The sequence below is a fragment of the Rhinatrema bivittatum genome, chromosome 4 (assembly GCF_901001135.1).
Source record: "Rhinatrema bivittatum chromosome 4, aRhiBiv1.1, whole genome shotgun sequence".
In the NCBI taxonomy this organism is placed as follows: Eukaryota; Metazoa; Chordata; class Amphibia; order Gymnophiona; family Rhinatrematidae; genus Rhinatrema; species Rhinatrema bivittatum.
The window spans coordinates 435,843,165-435,858,185 of NC_042618.1; the positions used below are offsets into that span (position 1 = coordinate 435,843,165).

Consider the following 15,021-nt stretch of genomic DNA (forward strand, 5'->3'; position numbering starts at 1 on the left):
AAATTAGGTGCTGCAAAGCCCATGTGTCCACAAGGTGCACATACTATGCATCTATTTGTGTGAGGCAGGGCCGGTGCTTCCATTAGGAAAACTAGAGGATTGCCTAGAGCACCAAAATAGGGGTGCAAACTCCTGCCAGCAAGGGGACAGAGCATATTCTGCCAAAGAGCGCACTGTGCTGTAGGCATTGCCATCTGTAGGAGGGGGGCGCACTGTGCTGACCCTGCCGCCAATAGGTAAATTGAGGTGGGGGTGAATGACCAAAGGTTTGCTTGGGGCAAACCATCAACCATGCAAGCATATGCATGCTTCTTAGCCAAGCCAATTGCTGATTTCCCTGGGTAGAAGCCTTTGAAAGTTGGCCTCTAGGGCTATGAAATCACAAGTTATTGAAATCCAAAGAAATTTCCCTAGAAGTTCCTGCATTGTGATATCATGAAGGAAGAAGGGACTCTTGTGGTTCTGGAAAGTCCAGTACTGCATCCTTTGTGGGGTTTTTTTGTCAGTCCATCGAAAGGTATCGCAACATACAAAGACTGCAGAAGGCAGGCTATGCAATTACTTTCCTGACTGACAGAATCAGGTTTCTGAGCGAGATGGTCTTGGGCATGTTTTAATGGCGGGTGAAAGCACTTCTTGTCCAGCTATGCAATGTTGCATTATGCTCTTCTTTTAACTGTGGCTCAGTTTTATAGTTTGGGATGTTGCCAACTATTTACTGTTTTAAACTTCAGATTGTTTCCACTTTAATAGTTCTAAGCTTGTCCTTGTCCTCTTTAGAAACCTTAAATACAATTGCCCTACCCTGGCTTGTGACACGATTGATAACTAAGAGACCTCTGAAATGTATTTAGCGCTCCTATGGAAAAGAATGCTAGGGGAGCTTTACTTCTCTCACTGCAGCTACTAACTTCCCCCCTTTTCTTCCCTTTCTTGTAATATTTCTTTGCTCCATTTAACATCAGTAAGGAGAGCAAATGAACAGTCAGTGGAAGCTGCTAATTAGGCCAGACGTAGCTATTTCTTTTTCCTCAGAGGGGAACCCCATATACTGTAATAAACCCATACTATAATTTTTTTGGTGTAAAAGAAAGCTGAAGTTACTTATATAGCATTTGCAGGATTTTAAAGCCTTTTATACATATTATGATCCGTTGGTTACCTATGAAAATAGACTGCTGTTTTTAGAATATGACTACAGTAAATGATTGATTCCTATTTATAGGGAGTTCCCATGTTGATCTCATTAATTTTCCATAGCAAGGTTCCTACAGAAGTCTCTGGATGCTTTAGTTTGTATTGCTGATTCCAGGAAAGCGGACATGAATCTTTCATAAGAAGTGACTGTCTTTCTCTGTGTGATCAGTGCTGTGCCAAGTATCTCCCCCCGATTTCTAGCTATGCCAACCAGTCTATGGTGCAGGCTTGTTCCAAGTCTCTTTTGTCTGTCTTTCTGATGACTCAAGCGACGGAGCTGACATGCACCAAGATTTACCTGCCTGCAGCACAACTTCTCTTTCCCACAAGAGATTCAGTGTCGCAGTACAGCTTTAAAGCCCATGAGCCAGACTCAGCAAGAACACACTGCCAGAGAGATTTGTCATGAATCAAGCCTGACATTAGATAATTCTGCAGAACAAAACCTTGGCATGGTTTCAAGTAGAAGAGCTTGGATATGTGGACATGGTATTTTTTTTTGTCTTTGTTTTGCATGTATCCAAACAAAACTTTACTAATCCAGTCTTGCACGTTTTATAAAACACAGAAATACGCTGGCCTATTTTCAGGAAAAAGTTGGGTGAGCCAGGAAATCCACTCCACATCAGAAGAGTGTGCGATCTCCATGACCCCTGGTGGGGAGAGGAAGCCTCAGCCTTCGCACAACGGTGGCACCTTATAGCCTGGCTGCGGGTGCATGCACACGTGACTTTGGAAGGGGCCCTGCTCTGTCCCTGGGCCAGTGGCACTTGCTGCAGTGGCAAGGCTGGGTGGGAACTCCAAACAGATGTCAACGAAGGCCATTTTTTGACTGAGATGCAAACTCAAAGGAGGCCAAAAAGAACAAAAAAAAAACAAAAACAAAAAAAAAAGGAATGTTATTTCCACCCCTTTCTCCCAATATGTTTCAGAAGCATGAGAAAAACATAAGTGCAAGCTGTATGAAGGCAAGGGCAAACCTAGAAGTTTGTCTTGTTGCACTATAAGTGGAAACCCCACAGCATTATTTGTTAGAAATAGAAATGAGACGGCAATAGGAGTTGATTAAAAAAAAAAAAGGATTAAGGGAAGCAGGAAGGCAAAGAAACTCCAGTGACAAAACAAGTGCTAATATTGAGTTTCAGAGCTGGATAGCCAAGTCTTTGGCTGTGAGCACGTGTCCGAGCTTTTCACCTCCCATTGGAAGTACAAATCTGCAGTTTGGGAGTGATTGAAAAAACATTACTGTTGGCCTCCGTGACATGAAGTGGTGCGTCTTAAGTCATCCTCTAGTGTTTTGTTTTTTTTTGCTTCGGAAAACCTAGCGGTGCCGCGACTCAGATGTTTCGGGAAAGGTTGGACTAGAAGGGAAATCATCTTTCAGCCAAACTATTGCAACTATTTTTAAGTTGTCACCTAGTTTGCCAGTCTTGGCCGGGGACTCATGAATTCCCCATCCTGTCGTGCTGCTGCCCTGGGGCTTCCTCCATGCAGCAGCCGGACACCACGGATTTGTGGGCAGGAAGCTCTCGCTCACGCGTGCTGCAGGGATTCATTTTACCATAGAATCTTGCAGTTTACATTTTCACCTTTTGAAGTGGTCCCTCCAGAGCACGTTGATGGGGTGGTGTCTGAAACTCACAGTAGTGCTGCCTGCTAGTTTTTAGATACATGGAGGATATTCCTTTTCAGTGGTGGCATTTGGAACTTTTCATGGACAGTAAATTGTATGGTGGGGGAGGGGCGTTCCCCCCCCCCCCCCCTTAATGATTACAATGCAACAGACAGACCTCAGATTCAAAATAAAATGTAATAGGCCTTTATTTAAAAAATAAAAGCCCACAGCTAGTCTAGTTTTCAGGATATCCACAATAAATAGGCATGATAGATAGATTTGAAAATGCTGGGCTCCAGTATATGTGAACTTATTTCATGCATATTCATTGTGGGCATTCTGAAAACCCAACTGGCTACTGGTTGCCAGGACGTATATGGGAAGCCCTGTTGTCTATGGGACACTCGGTCACCAAACAGGGCATACCACTTCTTAGTGTTTGGGTAATTGCCAGGTTCTTGTGGCCTGGTTTGGCCACTGTTGGAAACAGGATGCTGGGCTTGATGGACCCTTGGTCTGACCCAGCATGGCAATTTCTTATGTTCACAATGCACTGCTTGACTGCCCTTGAGGCTGCAAAGAGGTCAGATTTTCAGGCTCTCCCTAATGAATATGCATGAGAGCTTGATTTATTTAAAATTGCTTATTCTCCTTATTATAGTTTCATTATATTAAGCTGATTCTAAATCACATACATAATCATAATTGAGGTAGTGTGCATGTATATCTCTTAAGCATTTATTCATCAGGAATATCCTGAAAACTCAGCCCATTTGTGGTCGAGGACCATAGGTGAATGCCACAGATTACAGGTCGGATTGATGCTACTCTTCAGTTCTGCATTGATATTTCTAGCCTTGGTGCTTCTAGGTGTGGTGTTTGCTATAGCAGAATGGCTCAGTGCTGGCCACAAAGTCTGTCTGTGCCTAACAGTTTCAGCATTAGCGCTAAGAGAAGGTAGAGTGTGATCAAGCATGGTATGGGCATTTAGTTTTTATCACAGAGTTGAGTTGTTTGCATTTTAGCACTTTTCAGCTCTGGGCTAGAAAGCATGAATTCGGTGGTTAAATCCTTTCATCCATTTTCCATCCATCCAGAGAGATGGAAACTCTGCTGCCAGTTAAGAGATCAGTGAAAGTTAGGGTGGGGGGGAAAGGTTGAACAAAGGCCTTGTCTTTTGCCTATTGAAAATGATCTTTAATCTGATAATGGTGAGATCATGTTTAATATGACAGAAGTTGAAAAGTGCTCCAGATCCTTACATGGCATGGCTTTCTCTCCTTGTTATAACTGCTTACTGGTTTAACAGTATATATTGGGGAGGGGTGAGCCATATCTGGCTCTTTCATGTGCAGAATGTGGCTCCTGCCCTTCTAGCCACATGGCAACTGAGTAGCACTGCAGAGGAGAGGAGGAGCTGAATCAAGAAGCACCCCGTTCTGCTCCAGCCTCCTCCTGATCTCACAGAGCTGCCAGTTGCCGTAGAGAAAGAAGGCAGAGTTTGAGCAGGGATGGGAGGGTTTTCTCTGCTTCTCCCAGATCTACTTCTCTTCCCCCCCCCCCCCCCAATCTGCAATAGGTGGCAGAGGAGGGGATGAGCCTGGAACTGATAAGACAAAGAAAGAAGGGTCTGTTAGCTCCTTGCTCCCCACTCCCCACGCCACCTTCTGCCTGGAGTAGAGAGTTCCTGTCTGGTCGGCTGTTTGGGGCAGGGGAAGGGCTACAGTGTACACGGCACCAAGCTCAGTAGCTCACTGTGCTCCCAAGACTTGGGATTCAGCTGATAACAGAGGGGAGGAGGGAGTCAGAATAATTTGTGGCAAGAGAAAAGGCGGTGATTGTTGAAAGGGTGTGAGGGGAGAAGGGGGTTAACGTAGCTGAATACTTGAGGGCACAGTGCATGAAATGGCTGTTGGAGAGGCGAGGAGTATGAATGATTGAAAGAGATGCGGTGTAAGAGGAGGCAAATGCTTCTGGGGGCAGTGTCATGACCAGGGATTAATGCTGTAAGAGTGTGTGTGGACAGCAGGAAGATGGAAGGGGTGGATATTATTTTCCTCCCCATCTCCCTGAAGTTAGCAGTGTCAATTGGATTGTCTGGCACCTCAAGGTCAATGCTGCCACCTCTTCTGCAACAGGTGTGATGGGACCAGTCCTGGTCCTTGGGTGAGGGGGAGAGAGAGAGAGAGTCATCTGGGAGGGTGTGAGTGCAAGCAAGTCAGCCGTGATGATTGGGGGGGAAGGATGAAAAGATAGACATGGTATCGGGATTGAGCAGAGGTGGTGAGGAAGAGGGGTGTTTGAGAGCCAGAAGGGATGAACGGGCAGGGAAGATAAGGCTGGGTGACAGTCATAGGTAGTAAAGGTGGGAGGGTAAGGGGTGGGGGGGGGGGGGGGGGGGAGAGAGGGAAGGTAACAGAGCCAGAAGGGGTGAGAGAGCCAGAGATGTTGATTGGAGGGGGAAGGATTTAAGAGAGAGACACATGGTGGGGATGAGAGGGGAGTGCCTTGAAAAGGGGTTAATGATTGTGTGAGAGCCAGAGAGGGTAATGGAGGGAATATGCAAGAGAACCAGAGAGGGCACTGGAAGGGAGGGGTCAGAGAGATAGCAGGAGGGGTGGGGCAGAGGTGAGAGAGAGAGGGGGTAAGGGTAGAGTAGCACAAATGGTGCAGAGGGAAGTGGAGCCACAGAGGCCCTGTCATTGTTCTTGAGGGCTTTAAGAAATGTTCTGCTAGGGTTGCCAAGAGACGCTGGTAGGGTCAGGGTGGGGGATTGAGAGGTACTGTTGGAGGAGAAGAGAGAGAGAAAGACAGACATTGGGTAGAACATGAGGGGGGGGGAGAGAGAGATGGAGATGCTGGTCAGAGACAGGGTAGCAGGCCTGAGAGAGATGCTGGTGGGGGGAGGCTGAGAGAACTGAAAGTGAGGAAACTGAGAGAGAGGCTGGTGGGAGAATTGAGAGATTAGAGGGAAAGGATAATACTGAGAGAGACTCTGTGGGTACAGAGTGAGTGAAGTGAGGTTGAGAATGGTGGGGGAGGACTGAAAGACTTGAGGAGAGAGGGTGGAGGGATTGAGAGAGTCCAGTGGGAATAGGATGGGATTGAGACTGGTGGGGACAGGTTGGGGGATTGTCAGAGACTGCTGGGAACAGAATCGGGTTGAGAGAGAAACCAGTAGGGACAGAGTGGACGCATTGTGAAAGGGAATACGTCCCTCTGACAACCCCCAATACCTCGTCTGTTGAAAACATGAGCCTCTTTGATACCGTGCAGTCCAATATCTTGGCTCTTGGTGAGTGAAAGTTTGGCCACCCCTGCTATATGTCACTTGTTACCTTGGCAGGAGAGTCCTTGCATAACCATGCTCTTTATCAGCTTAGTTCATTAAAGATGGGATCTTTTAGAAGCTGTGGACCTGTTCCTATGAATGGCATTTTATTTTCATCTCAAAACTTTGTAAAACTGTGCTGTCTTTTTCATTGTAGGTTCTACAGGGACAGCTAAAGGTGGGTAAGTAATTTACATAAAGCATAAATATTCAGTTTCTCATTGTCAAAGTACTGTATTTGAACTTACCTTTCCTAATTACTTTAGCAGCTTAGAAAACATAAAAATATGCCCATTTCAGGTTGAATATCTGCACTCTTCTGAATGTGTTCTTCTTCTGAAACACAAAAACATAACAGCAGCAAAAGACCTTATAGACCATCAAGCCTGCCCATCCAAATCAACTACTCAGCTCTGCGATCCCCTGTCCATGAGCCCTGCTTTCTTGAATTCAGATACTGTCCTTGTCTCCACCACCTCCTTTCTGTACAGAAATTCTTCCATAGATTATACCTCTCTACTCCTTTTCAGCCTCATCCCTTGACCCTTCATTCCAGAGCCTCTTTTCTGTTGAAACAGGTCCACCTTCTGTGCATGGTTGATGCCTTGATGATATTTCAATCTCCCTACCTTATCTCTCCTATCCTGCCTTTCCTCTGGGATATATATGTTGAGCTCTTTAGGTCTCTTTACAAGGAAGACCAATGACTGTTTTAGTAACCATCCTTTGGACCCACTCCAACCCTTTTTATATCCTTTTGATGCTGTGGTCTCCAGAATTGCGCGCAGTTTTCCAAATGAGGTCCAACCAGGGACTTATACAGGGCAATATCACCTCCTCTTTTTCTGCTGACTATTCCTCTCCTTATACAGCCAAACATTTTTCTGACTCTTGCCACTGCTTTATATATTTTTGGCCACTTTGCAATCATCGGATTTGATCACCACCCCAGATCCTGCCATGTTTTGTGCATAGAATTTCACCTCCTTTATTCCATTCCCTTGGATTTTTGCAGCACAGATGCATGAGAACGCTGCTTTTTTTTTTAACCATTAAATCTTAGCTGTCAGACTCTAGACCATTCCTCAAGCTTTGCTAGAGCCTTCATGCTTTCCATTCTTCCTCAGTGTCTATCCTGTTGCAAGTCTTATCTGCAAAAAGGCAAACTTTTCCCCAATAGTCCATCTGCAATGTTGACCAGAACCAGTCTAAGGACAGATCCCTGCAGTACACCACTAATGCCCTCCTCCTCTGAGCAAGCTCCATTTACCACTATCCTTTGTCATTTCCCAGTTAATCAGTTTCTAACGGTCACTTTAGGGCGCTCACTTGTAAGCTACCTCTGTGGAACCGTGTTAAAAGCCTTACTTAAATCCAAGTACGCTACATCTAACACTCTCTCCCCTGATTCAGATCTGATCACCCGAGCAGATTCATCTGACAAGATCTACGTCTGATAAATCTGTTGGATTCCAGAAACTGCACTATGCTCAGTTTTAGCTCACCACAGAGGTCAGACCATTCAGCATGTAGTTCCCTGCCTGCTCCTTACTTCCACATCTGCTGTTTCCAGTCTTCCTCCGGAGCTACTCCTGACTCCAAAGAAGCACTGAAAAGGTCAGGTAGCGGAGCTCCCACAACTTCTCTCTAACAGCTCGATCCAGTAAAGTGTGCTCCGTCGGAGCGCACTGTCACCCTGCTCTGGACGCGTGTTTTCCCTTACCCCTTATTCAGTAAGGGGAGGAAAACACGCGGCCCACCCGCGGCACCTAATAGCGCCCTCAACATGCAAAATTGAGCGTCCGGTTTTCGGCCCGACAGCCTGCGGCTGTCGGGCCGAAAACCGGACGCTCAATTTTGCCGGCGTCCGGTTTCTGAGCCCGTGGCTGTCAGCGGGCTCGAGAACCGACGCCGGCAAAATTGAGCGTCGGCTGTCAAACCCGCTGACAGCCGCCGCTCCAGGCCAAAAGGAGGCGCTAGGGACGCGCTAGTGTCCCTAGCGCCTCTTTTTCCTCGTTTGCACCGCGTCGCCTAATTTAAATACTGGATCGCGCGCACCGGCGAGGGGCCGGTGCGCGCGCCGGGAGAGCGGGCGTTAGTCCGCTCTCCCACGGACTTTACTGGATCGAGCTGTAAGTCCCATTAAAACCCTCGGATGTATCCCATCCAGCCCCATCTTTTTATCTACTTTCAGTTTAACCAGTGCCTCGTGAGCACAATCTTCTGAAAATCGTTTGAGGTTTACCTCGCTTCCTACTTGTCAGTCTTCTGTGGTCCTACTCCTGGTCCTTCCTCATTCAACACCGAACAGAAATATTTGTTAAGCAATTATTTTCTGCACTCTTACGGTTTATGAACACTTAACGTTTTTTGTTTTTTCCTTTATTTTTAGCTAATAAATCTTCTTCTCTAACAAGCAGGCCGATACAGTAAAGTGTGGCTGCGGTTACCCTGCTTCTAACCCACTTTCTACTCACAATTTGGCCACGTTAGTCCAACCCGCGATTCACTATCCCTTTTAACTCATCCTTACCGCTTCTTTAAATCAACGGGAAACCCTTTCCGCCCGCGGCATGTATATGAGATGCAAACGATCGGATTAGCTATTCCCTCCCATACAGTAACGTGCTCCCCGATTATCGCTTTTTTAACCTGCAGTTTTGCCGCGTGTTTAACCTGCTAACTCACCGCCTACCCTTACCCCTTCGTTAGTGTGGAGCGTCAGGTCAGAGAGACGAAATTTCACGGGCAAACGACCCCCTCACCCCTCAGGACAAGAGCCAGGATCGAGCAAACTTTCCCCCAGCCCCCGCTCGCGGCCATGGTGCCGGTCTCCCGTGCGGGCGCGCTGACAGCTCCGGAGCAGGAAGGACGGACCTGTTGTTTCCAAGCATAACCTAAACTCTTGCCTGCCCAACTTAAAATCCAACGCGCCGGGAAAGCCACTCTTCAGATCGCGACTAATCCCAGCCCCCGCTCACCTGCCCTGGCCGCGTCCATGGGTGCCGGTCTCCGGGGCAGCCCCAGTCCTCTCTCCCATCCTCCCGGGGGCAGCCGGCGGCGAGAGCGAGAGCAGCCCGGGGCGGATCGCGAGGCGGCTTCCAGCAGCCCCCGCCGGCGAGGGTGCATGAACGCACGCCATGACCTGAGCGCCCGGCTGGACGTCAGAGGTCACGGCGTGCGCCCATTCACCCTCGCCGGCGAGGGCTGCTGGAAGCCGCCTCGCGATCCGCCCCGGGCTGCTCTCGCTCTCGCCGCCGGCTGCCCCCGGGAGGATGGGAGAGAGGACTAGGGCTGCCCCGGAGACCGGCACCCATGGACGTGGCCAGGGCAGGTGAGCAGGGGCTGGGGGATGGGATTAGTCGCGATCTGAAGAGTGGCTTTCCCGGCCCATTGGTTTTTAGGTTTTCGTTTGCTTAAAGTTGGGATCCACTTCCTGGTACCTGTCATTTGACATGACAGGTACCAGCGCACCCAGGATACTGTATAGGCGCTGTATAGCGCCTATGCAGTAGAATGGATTGCACTTCATGGATGCGCATTGGACGCAGCTTGCATTTGCATGCCATTTAAATACAGTATTGAGCAGTATGTGATCCAGACTGTGCGTGCGGCAAACACGGGTGCGCCCGGCACTAACGCACCTCTTTCTACCGCACCTTACTGTATTGGCCTGAAGATTAGTTGCCTTTTCAGTTTTGCCCTGTGGATTTTTACTATCCAGCTAATGACTCCTCAAGGAGTCATTAGCTGGATAGTAAAGTCTGAAGTCTAGAACCCTCGCCTTGGAATGAACTATTGCTGCCTGCACTCTAATACTGAACCCTGCCATCTAGGTGATCGTCCCCTATAACATCAGAAACACTGCCCCTTTAAGTACCGGGTCCAGTATCTCCTTCTCTTGTGTGGGTTCCGTTACCGGTTGACTGAACAGTTCTCCCTGCAGCTGCAATGTCCCTGTCAACATCTGGTAAACTGAAATTACTTAATAGCAGCCATCTCTCCTTTCATGGCTCTTTTGTGAATAACCAACATTACATCTCTCTCCATTTCTTCTTCCTGCATAGAAGGTCTGAATATCGCAGAAGTATAAATGGATATTCCATTTCCTCTTAACCCGCAATACCTATGCCTTATCTCCTAAACTCTTCAGTTATGTTGCTTTAATATTATTTTTTTATATATAGTATTACTCTTCCTCCCTTTCTTCCTACTCTGTAGCCGGGAATAATGACATCCCAGTCACTGTTTTCCATGCACCACATTTCTGTGACAGCCACTACATCCAAGTCGGTCTCTTCCATGACTTTATTTCCCATAGGCATTGGTATATGTAGCTTTCCAGATGTTGCCCTATTTTCCTTTCTCTTTACTGATGTTTAATGTTTTTACTTACCTAGGAGCTCCATGATGATCCTAGTTTAGCTTATTTCACTTAATATTTCCAAATGTGTTTTTTGGTTGAGGTAGGAAGATAAATTAGATTTTTGGTGTACAAAAAAACAATTTGTAGAGGCTAGCTATGCTGAAAGCCAAGAATGAGTCATTCAAATGAAATAGTAGTCTAGACAAAGATACTTTTTCACTATAATCTTGAATAGACATTTTTGTAGAGCATTTTTTTTTTGTTTTGTTTTGATGCAAGGTTCACCAGGTTTATTTTCACCTGCAGAAAACTGTTTTGCTCTACAACAGCTTTGAGCATATTAGCTGCAGAGTATTGTCCAAAGCTTATTACAGCAGAAACTCATTTAAGCAGCTGTTTTGATAGGAACACCCTGGAATTCGTGTGCTTTTATTAGCCAAAGCATCTTGTAAATTGGATGCTAATGGCAGACGCACTGCAGCTTGCATTTCATGTGAACTCTCTGATATAGTGCACGCACTCCGTTGCTGGGTTCTGGTGAATAGGAATAGCTCGTTTTAATATAACACCTGGGATGAAGTGCCTCAAGAGCCGGGAGAACTTGTAGGGATGTGAGTTCCAATCCACCCCCCCCAATTGTGCACATCACTTTGAACAAGTCGCATTTCTCTTCTTGCACTTCAGTTCACCCCAAATAAATCGTTGACAGCATGATTTATTTTCTCCTCCTCTTCTTTGAAGCCTTCCGCACAGTCTGGATGTCTGAAAAGTATTGCTGGTCTTGCTCCAGAGGTGGCTTCTCCGGGATATAAAAATGTTTAAAACCTATTGCCATCCTGTTTGGATGATGAAAGAGATTGCACTTCCAAATTATTACAGAGGTTTTATTTTATTTTTTTTATTTTGCATTTAAGTGCAAATGTTAGCGTTTAAAAAGATAAAACGATTTAAAGGAAATTGCGTAGAAGTGCATGAAAATAGATAAATGGAGTAATAGCAAGGGGAAATAAAGCTGCTGGTAATTTTCACCAGTGCTGCTTAAGCATTTAACTTTTTCTTGTAAATTTTCTGCCATACAAGTGTGGTTTTTTTTTTTTTTTCCCCCCACAAGGGGCAAGAGAGGGTAAATCAGATTTACCCTTCTGAGGCCTTGGTTTGGACCTTTTGTGTGGTATATCACGGGGACAAGGGAAATGGATGGTAAAATCTCTCAAGCTAGAGCGATGCTACTCCGCTGTTGCCGGTCAGAACCAGGGAACTACCTCATGTGCCTTTTGAGCCCCCAAGTCTCTCTTGGCAGGCAGCAGAAATGTTGAAGTTAAACTGAGATCAAGGTGAATATGGGCACTGTAGCGGCAGCAGGTTCAGCCCGCTTCTGATTCTTTACGAGACTGTGTTTTGGTATTGGGTCGATGGAGGAACGGCCAAGTTCAATGGTTGGCGTTTCTCTGGATTTAGAAGGAAATGCGTGGCCAGTAGGCCACAGAGATGGCATTGACTTAGCTGCTGTTGGAGCCCCTTCTGGTGAATTGAAGATGGGTGAGTGGAGTAATGTTATAAAACGTCAGCCTAATGCTTTGGAAGCTATTTGGGAAGCAATGTTAAAACTGGAAATTGTTAATGAAAGTCGAGAATATTAATACTTCTCCTCAGAATCTGAAATCCAAATTTTCTGCTCAGGTCTAAACTGCTGAAGATCAAGAAAAAAATATTTCAGGTCTAATAGGGAAAGCCTTGATCCTCCAATATATAACTAGCGTTATTAAAGATAATTGATTCTTTACCATAAGGTTGGAAAATTGTTATGAATATGAGAAATCTCCAGCTCTTATATTAACTTTTGCAAAATTTGTCTCCCTCAGAACTGTTTAAATGTTACTTTTTGGGAAGTTTTTCAGTTCCTAAAGAAACAATTCTGCCCCAGGCATAGGCAATATATAAACCCTTTGCAGGTGGAAGTTCCAGCTCCAGACCGGGTTTCTTTGAATAAAGTACTTAAGTTAGAATTGGATCCGACTCCCCAGCTGGAACAGACCAAAGATAAGGTGATGGGGGGAACATTATTTGTCTTTTTCTTCTTTAGCTTGAACTGGATTCAGAAACTTTATTTTTCCATATAAAAGACTTTATTTTTAGGTCAAAAGATGTGCGGCCCATGAAATATTGAGCAACATAAATCAAATGTAAAAGTATTCTTTCTGGGCATCAAAATACTATGCAGTTGGGTGCTGAATTTGTTTTAACCTGGCATTTACATGAATATTTTAACGGGGTAGAGCACTATAGAGGGTCATTTTGAAAGTGCCCACATAAATTTGATGACGTATGCGAATAAAATTTATGTGCTTTTGAAAACTGGTATATGTTCATTGTGAAAACTATGCCACAAAACTACTTGCACACAGTTAAACCTGCAGTTTACATAAGAAATTGCGTCAGACTGAGGGTCCATCAAGCCCAGCATCTTATCTCCAGCAGTGGCCAATGTAGGATACAAGTACCTGTCAAGTACCCAAACATTAAATAGGTCCCATGCTGGTAATAAGTCAACTTGACTAATAGCAGTTTATGGACTTCTCTTCTAGGAACTTGTCCAAACCTTTTTTTAAACCCAGCTAAGCTAACTGCCTTAACCACATCATTTGGCAATGAATTCCAGAGCTTAATTGTGCACTGAGTGAGAGAACTTTCTTCAATGTGTTTTAAATGTGCTACTTGCTAACTTCACAGAGTGCTACTTCCTTACTTTACAGAGTGCTCCCTATTATCTGAAAGAATAAACATTCACATTTGTCCTTTCATGATTTTGAGGCCCTCCATCATATCCTTCCTCAACCTTCTCTTCAAGCTGAAAAGGCCTAACCTCTTAACCTTTCCTCACAGGGCAGCCATTCCATGCCCCTTATTTTGTTTGCCCTTCTTTGTACCTTGTTCAATGCATCTATATCTTTTTTGAGATGCAGGAACCAGAAAAGACCACAATACTCAAGGTGCGGTCTCACCATGGAATGACAGAGGCATTATGTTCTCAGTTTTATTCACCATTCCCTTCTGCTTTGTGTTTTTTTTTTTTACCACCACAGCACACTGAGCTGTTGGTTTCAATGTATTGTTCACTATGATGCCTAGATTTTTTTCCTGGGTGGTAGCTCCTAATATGGAACCTAATATCATGTAACTACAGCAAGGTTATTTTTCCCTATATGCAACCCCTTGCACTTGTCCACATTAATTTCATCTGCCATTTGGACGCCCAATCTTCCACTCTCGCATGGTGGTCCTGCAATTTATCACGGTCTGCTTGTGATTTAACTACTCTGAATAATTTTGTATCATCTGGGAAGAGGAACGAGTGAAGTGATCAGATCATTTATAAATATATTAAAAAGCACCGGTCGAAGTACAGATCCCTGAGGCACTCCACTGTTTACCTCTCTCCACTGAGAAAACAGACCATTTAATCCTACTCTCTGTTTCCTGTCTTTTAATCAGTTTGCAGTCAACAGAACTACTTTGCCTCCTTTCCCAAGACTTTTTTTAACTTTCTGAGAAGCCTCTCATGGTGGACTTTAACACCTTCTGAAAATCCATATACACTACATTACTGGCTCACCTTTATCCATATGTGTTTTAATCCATTCAAAAAAAAAAGTAGCAGATTTGTGAGGCAAGATTTCCCTTGGGTAAGTTCATGCTGGCTGTTTCTCATTAAACCATGTCTATATTGTCCATATATATGTTCTGTGATTTTTATTGTTTAGAATAGTTTCCATGATTTTTCCAGCACTGGAGTCAGGCTCACCAGTCTCTAGTTTCCCGGATCACCCCTGGAGCCCGTTTTGAATATTACTGTTACATTGTCCATGTTCCAGTCTTCAGGTATTTTGTATAAAAAATGTTATTCAGGGAAACTTTTTTATACGCATTTGTTTTGAAAATGTAAAAGTATTCACCTAAGTGCCAAGTCTCCACCTCACGCCACCACCAGGAATGCCTCTGCTCTCTGCAAGTAAACTTACGTGCACGCAGGCCCCACCCTCCCAAGATTCCTCGCATGTCGGGCAGGTGACTTTGGCCATTTCTGCAGGTCACGTGTTTTTTGTTTTTTTTTATCCCCATCAAAATGCCTTTCAAAATTACTTTCTGTATATTTTTCAATCTTAATCAACTTCATATTTTCCTAACGGATGAAAAAAAAAAAGGTAAAAGCTTCTCAGCAAGGCCATTCAACCTTTTTCCTTTACTAAAGTTTTTACAATACGTTTTTTTTTTTTTTGAAAAGTTCTTGTTTGTTTTTTTTCTTTAATTTCATTAGGAATAAGCTGTCTTATCTTTTTTAGAGATTTCTTGAATTTGTTACTTAAGTTTTTCTTCATTTATTCAGAATGATTCCCCCTTTTTTTTGGACTGTAATGCAGATATAGAAATATGGATTTTTTTTTTTAATATTGTGCACTGTGCCATTACCTTTTAAGCTTGTTTTGAATATAAATTTAACATTTTAATTTTGAC

At 44.7% G+C, this 15,021-nt stretch overlaps 1 protein-coding gene across 5 annotated transcripts in view; it reads left to right on the forward strand.

Annotated features, from left to right (window-relative positions):
• C4H12orf75 (chromosome 4 C12orf75 homolog) overlaps positions 1-15,021 on the forward strand; it is a 75,484-nt gene that overhangs the window by 3,256 nt on the left and 57,207 nt on the right. For all 5 annotated transcript variants that reach the window (XM_029601537.1, XM_029601538.1, XM_029601535.1 and 2 more), the window contains exon 2: positions 6,301-6,325. In XM_029601537.1, the coding sequence (XP_029457397.1) occupies positions 6,301-6,325 (25 nt within the window). The remainder of the gene's footprint in view (positions 1-6,300; positions 6,326-15,021) is intronic.